The sequence below is a fragment of the Bos mutus genome, chromosome 6 (assembly GCF_027580195.1).
Source record: "Bos mutus isolate GX-2022 chromosome 6, NWIPB_WYAK_1.1, whole genome shotgun sequence".
NCBI lineage: Eukaryota > Metazoa > Chordata > Mammalia > Artiodactyla > Bovidae > Bos > Bos mutus.
Genome location: NC_091622.1, coordinates 116,799,548 through 116,806,120, shown reverse-complemented (window position 1 = coordinate 116,806,120; position 6,573 = coordinate 116,799,548). Strand labels below are relative to the sequence as shown.

General features: G+C 55.5%; 1 protein-coding gene across 1 annotated transcript in view; it reads left to right on the top strand.

Annotated features, from left to right (window-relative positions):
- Positions 1-6: 6 nt before the first annotated feature.
- Positions 7-6,573, top strand: part of POLN (DNA polymerase nu) — a 151,217-nt gene continuing 144,650 nt past the window's right edge. The window contains exon 1 of the mRNA XM_014478382.2: positions 7-4,503. Within this exon, the coding sequence (XP_014333868.2) occupies positions 4,365-4,503 (139 nt within the window). The 5' untranslated portion in view covers positions 7-4,364. The remainder of the gene's footprint in view (positions 4,504-6,573) is intronic.

Sequence of the window (6,573 nt, the reverse complement as noted above, 5' to 3'; positions counted from 1 at the left end):
AAGGTGCAGGAGTACCCGACCCTCAAGGTGGGGTCTGCGGCCGCGGCGCGCCTGCGCCTGTCAGGGGCCGCGGGCTGGGCGGCGACCGGGCGCGGGGGGCGGGGCCGAGGCCGGGGTCACAACAGAAACTTCCTTTCCTGGCCCGTCTCGTGAACAGGGGCGTGAGAACCCTGACGCGGGCGTGCTGGCTGACCCTGGACGGAGGCCCCCTGCCCGGGTCCCCGGGGGGTTCTGCAGGAGGGCGGGTGCGCTGCCCGAGGCCCGGGCCTCCTGAGGGACAGTGCCGCCAGCCTGCACCTGGCAGGGAGCTGGCGTGGGGCCCACACGCCGAGAGCCGTGTGGACGCCGGCCCCCAGGCCCCAGGCCCCAGGCCCCCTTCGTGCGGGGGACCAAAGCAGCGAGGCCATGCCCGGGACAGCAGGCGGGGCTGCGGGGGAGGGTCCCGAGCGGCCTACCTAGGTCCCCGGCCGACTTGATGTCAATGTTGTCGAAGCCGCTGCCGATGCGCACGATTATCCGCAGAGCCTTGAACTTCTCCAGATCCTCCCTGGTCAGCGTGATGGTGTGGTACATCAGCGCGCCCACGGCCTCGTTCAGGACCTGCAGCGAGAGCAGCGTGGTGACCGGCGCTGCCCCGAGCAGCCCGCGCCCCTGTGGGCCCAATAGGCTGTCTGGGTGGGAGGCCACCCGGGTCCCCGCGTGAGCACCTGCCGTCACCCGAGGGTGACGGCGACCCAGCAGACCCGCCAAGGACACCTGCCGGGTCGACAGAGGGGACGGGGCTCGCCTGACTGACACAGGGAGGTGGGAAGGGGGCTGCCCTCTCCCTGGGCACTGGACGCCACAACAGATGGAAAACAAGGGCACTGGGAGGACCCGAGACCCCCAGAACCACCGATGGGGAGGGGAGCCATGCCGCCATGCATGACCCACTCCCCGAAGAGGAGCCGCCGCGGGGCAGTGCACACCGGTCCCCAGGTGGTGAACACACAGCAGTGAGCACGGCACCCTTTCACACCGGGAGGGGCACACGTGGTCACCCCTCACCGTCACCGTGCGGGCTGCTCCCCCGGAAGGGTCGGGAGCGGCTGCAGCCCGAGGCCTCTGTCCTGCGCACCGCGGACCTTGGGGGTGGCCTCCCCCGGCCCCGCACTGGGAGGGGCGTCAAGGCCGGGCACAGGTTTTATGCACGCTCGGCCAAGAGGCTGGCCTGGCCAGTGCAGACCCCCCGCGAGGGGCCTGACAACTCAGCCTCTGCCCCTCGGAGCGTGGCTGGGGCATCACCCCCACCCCCCACCCCGCCCCGCTCCCCACACGGGGGGTCAGGATGCTTGCAGGGACGGGGTGTGCATGTCTCAGCGGGGCTGCCCCAGGTGAAACCCATGTGAGCAGGTAGCTGCCAGGGTCTCCTAAGAGCCTGGCGCACAGACCTCCCCACCCGCGGGGTCTGCTCGCGTTGCGCCCCACGCAAAGCCCCTACTTGCGCACCTGCACGGCCCCACCCACCCCACCGCTGGCTGAACCCGCGTTCTGTCAGCACCCGCCCACCAGTAAGACGTGCCTGGCTGGGGGTGGGGGGCCACAGCCCAGGACCAGGAACGAGGGTCTGCTCTGGATGTGCTCGGAACAGCCAGGAACCTACCAGCTCTACCTGTGGGCCCAAGGGCGGGGCCCCGGAGCTGAGCCACCTGGACCCAACGCATCAGACTCCAGGACCTGCCGCAGCTGGGGACCCAGTTCACCCCTCCCTAATGGGCCGGTACAATCCGCGACATCTCAGAGGCCACGGGGAGCCCGCGGGAGCCTGCCCGCAGCTGGGGACCCGGTTTATTCCTCCCTAACGGGCCGGTACAATTCGCGACGTCTCAGAGGCCACCCTCCCCTCCGCACAGAGCATCCAGCGCTGATGCGGGGTCCCCGGGGGGCGGAGGCTGTTGGACTCGCGGGGCTGCACGGTGGAGGCAGCAGCTGGCCCGCAGTGGACATAGCGAGTGTGGGGTGTGGGCGCTGAGGGGGGACCCTGGGCAGAAGCCAGCAACCTCTCAGACGGCCAACGGCCCCGGGCTCATCTCTCCTATGATCATGGGGTGTCGAATGGAGCCAGACACAGGGCCCCCCAGAATGCAGTTCCTCGAGGGTGGCGTGGCCTTCCTTCTCGTCCTACTGGCCGAGGGGGCCCGGAGAACACAGCACAGGGGGAGAAAGGTCCAAGGCGAGACAGCTGTCAGCAGGGCAGAGGGCCCAGGGCCTGGTCCTACACGTGCGGGCAGGTGCCGCCAGCCTGGCTCGGGCCCTCCCTGCTCAGAGGACCCAGGGATCCCAGCCCCAGGCACACGAACGGGCCAGCGGGACCACACTGAGTCCTGACAGCCGCCCCGGCCTCCTAGGAGGGGGTGAGACGCAGGCCTGGTGAGGACGGCGTGAGACAGTGGGCCAGCATCAGAGGCAGAGGGATTACGGGTGCACGCGGGGTGGGCAGGGGCACAGGGCAGGGCACGCGGCCAGGGCGGGGTGGGTGGCGAGGCGGCAGGCTCAGCCGTCAGGTCCCTGGGAAGACCCCTCTTGCTGCCCTGTGCTGTGTGGGCGGGGCTGTGAGGAGGCCCCCAAGGCTGTGGGCAGGCTGCGTGTGGACAGAGGTCAGTGCCCACTGTGGGTGGGCAGGCAGGTGCTGGAACCGGAGAGGCGGACACATGGCTGCCAGCGTTGGGAGGGGAGGCCCCGCGTTTAGCCTGGTCAGGCCTGGACAGTGAGACACGTGTGGCCTTCGACTGAGACGGGGGTGTGTGTCGGGGGGCGGGCTGAGGCAGGTGGGATGGGAAGGGGTCCTGGGGCGTCCTGGGCCGTGAGGCAGCGCATGGCCCGGGGCCGTCTGGAAGGTTCTAAAGCTGGGAGACTGTGCGGCTCCCAGTGTGTCCACTGGTCCCCCTGAGGTGAGTGGGCGGCTCCCCACAAACCTCTTCAGGCTCTGGTCCTGCTGCTACCACCCCGGAAACGTCCGCCCACCAGCACCACCCACCCAGCACCTGGCGATTCCACCTCATGTGAGGTGCACGCCAGTGGGCACCATGATTTTAGCTTTAACTTTAGACAGCATATTAAAAAGCAGAAACATTAGTTTGCTGACAAAGGTCCATCTAGTCAAGGCTATGGTTTTCCCAGTGGTCGTGTATGGATGTGAGAGTTGGACTGTGAAGAAAGCTGAGCACCGAAGAATTGATGCTTTTGAATTGTGGTGTTGGAGAAGACTCTTGAGAGTCCCTTGGACTGCAAGGAGATCCAACCAGTCCATTCTGAAGGAGATCAGCCCTGGGATTTCTTTGGAAGGAATGATACTAAAGCTGAAACTCCAGTACTTTGGCCACCTCATGTGAAGAGTTGACTCATTGGAAAAGACTCTGATGCTGGGAGGGATTGGGGGCAGGAGGAGAAGGGGACGACAGAGGATGAGATGGCTGGATGGCATCACTGATTCGATGGACGTGAGTCTGAGTGAACTCCGGGAGTTGGACAGGGAGGCCTGGTGTGCTGCGATTCATGGGGTCGCAAAGAGTCGGACACGACTGAGCGACTGAACTGAACTGAATGTGCTTGAAAAATCTGTAGCAATAAATTTCATCTAAGACTTTGCTATTCACTCCTCACAAGTGACCTTTTTTTGTTCCTTTTTTTCCCCCTCTGCCCTACCTTGGAATCAAGAATTTACTTGAAATTTTTCTCTTCAGTAATGCAGAAAAACGTCACCTGCTTTTCGATTCATGGAACAGCAAATTCTGTTTAGATTAGTGCCAGATACATTAGATGTGTGAACAGCTACTTGATGAATGGGACTGCCCCTGCTGGACCTTCACCTGCTGAGCCCAGGGGCCAGTATAATTGAGCAGGGCGAGTGGAAGGATGTCAGGTTATGTGTCTGTCATAATAGCTCAAGTCAATTAAAAGTAATTTTTATGTTACTAGATTTGTATGTTTGAAGACTGTAACAGCGATTTGTTTCAAACCTCAGGAAGTAGGAAAGGTTTGAGTAGACTGCTTGCTTCAAAATTGGTTAACTAGGAAATCCTGATACATTCCTCCCATATGGTATTAGCATAACACCCAGTGGAGCCTGTGAATGTCCTGTCCGCGTCTTCACTACCCCATCTGTGTTATGAGGACAGGTGACACCTGTTTGTTAGGAGCCTGTGAATGTCTTGTTCCCATCTTCACTACCCTATCTGTATTATGAGGACAGGTGATACCTATTTGTTATAGTGGTGAATATAGTAATTTTTATGAATGTCTGTACATAAAAGTTTTTACATGACTTATTTTGAAGTCTCAAAATTAATATATGGGTATTATATTTATCTTACGTTTAGGATTTTATGAAAATGGAAAATTATGAGGCATTTGTAGGCTCTGACCTCTGTAAGATACCACTCTCCAGTGTTGCACAGAAGATTATGTCTGCTATGCATTCAGGTGATTTAGTGGAATCTGAGACCTGGAGAGAGAGTGAAAACAGTGAGTAATTTTTACGAACCTTCATGTTTTTTGTTACCTTGAATTATTCTTAAGACTAAGTTTTGAAAATCATTGACCTTAAAAATAAAAGTTATCTTACTAGCAAAAATGAGTTTGCTCGAGAATAGCAGTTTTGGACAAAGATGCAATACAAAGGCCAGAGGCGGGTCTAACAAAGGAGAAGCACGTCATTTTATAGAGAAAAAAGTGGATGTTGGGAGGGGTTGTTCTGGACCAAAGTCCACTGGAGAAAAGTGAGAGTTCAGAGTGGGGGTGGTTTCTATCTGAGTTGCTGGGGTGGTGACTGCTTGTAGGAGATGCTGGGCACATGTTTTCCTGTGGGGACCTGTGATTGATTGTTCCTGTGACTGATTTTTAGTGGTACTGCGCCAGAGCTCCCCCTTCTGGCTTCCAACTCCATTTTAGTGAAAGTGAAAGTCGCTCAGTTGTGTGGGACTGCGACCCAATGAAACTATACAGTCCATGGGATTCTCCAGGCCAGAATACTGGAGTGGGTAGCCTTTCCTTTCTTTAGGGGACCTTCCCAACCCAGGGATCGAACCCAGGTCTCCCGCGTTGCAGGCGGATTCTTTACCAGCTGAGCCACAAGGGAAGCCCAAGAATACTGGAGTGGGTAGCCTATCCCTTCTCCAGAGGGTCTTCCCGACCCAGGAATCGAAACGGGGTCTCCTGCATTGCAGGTGGATTCTTTATCAACTCAGCTATGAGGGAAGCTCCCATTTTAGTGAGGTTTCTTATTAATTTTCAGAAAATGAAATGTAGCAGAGTGTTTTCTAGAACTTCGTGTTGCATAGGGAAGTTTCTGCTACAAATGAGGGGGCCCAGCTCCCCTGCTCTACTCTCATTCAGTGATGGCTGAGCTTCTGCTCACTGAATTTTACATTTTCTTAGCCCTTACTGCTTTTAAAATGTAACACACTCTTCCTTGTTTCATTCCCTTAAAATCTGGACCAGATGTTCAAGTAACCTCAAAAGAGAGGGGCTCTTTCATAGTGCCCATCCGAGTGTTGCTTTGCCTTTAGCTCTTGGGTCACTGAACCTGTATTTGCTTGTAGTTTGTGGTGGAGAAGAGAAGTGTTCTTGACAGTATGTATATTATACCACTGGGTATGTGTATGTACACTCTTAACATGGCAAAGATCAGCGGGTCTGTGTATGTGTGTTCCTGACGTGACACAGGAGTGAAGGCGGTGGCATAGCCTCACAAGTGTGACTGAAGTGGGTTAAACACCAGGGTTTGTAATAAAGCAGTTTTTATTTAAAATTGTAAATATGGGCCAGTAATTTGTTTTTTTTTCTTCTACGGCGTAGATAATAAGTGAGTGAGATATAATTAATTTCATGGAGATGAAATAATTGAGAAAAATTGACAAACAGTGCAAAAGCTGTTATAAATGTAGTTTGTTGATTATATTAAGATACTCTTAACATTTCCACCTGTTGATAGCCTGTTGCCCCTCTTACAGAAGTCACTAATGAACTGGTAAGAATCTGGGGGTGTGGACTACGTACCTAGCCACTGATAGTGTTTTAGGGGGAATGTTGGTGCTTGGGAAGTAGATAAGGTTAACATCACATGTCAGAGAGACAGCGTTCTCCTTTACTCGGATACTTGCTTTCCAAAGTGAAAAAGCAGTGTGCACTCGACAGAGCTTGGAATACCCCTTCCTTCAAAACCTGGTGAGAATAATAAAACACCCCTGGAAGCTGCGATGTGAGTCTCTGTTGGGAAAAATTTATCGGTCAGCCCATCTCATGAACTGCCTTGCCATGCTCTTAAAATACCTTGCTAAATCCTAGTTTTCATAACTTATTGAGATGATAAGGCGTTACTTTTCTGTCAAGTGTTCTTGGATTTGGAAAAAGAGTAGAATTTTTACAAAGAGTTTGTGTCTGTTGCTCTGTAGCACTTCCTGTGAACTCAGTGACTGAACACACACATGTGACTGAACACACACGTGTTATCTCTCAGTTTCTGTGGTCAGGAGCCTCAGCACAGCTTAGCTGGGTCCTCTGCAGGGCTGCTGTGCAGGTATCAGTCAGGGCTGG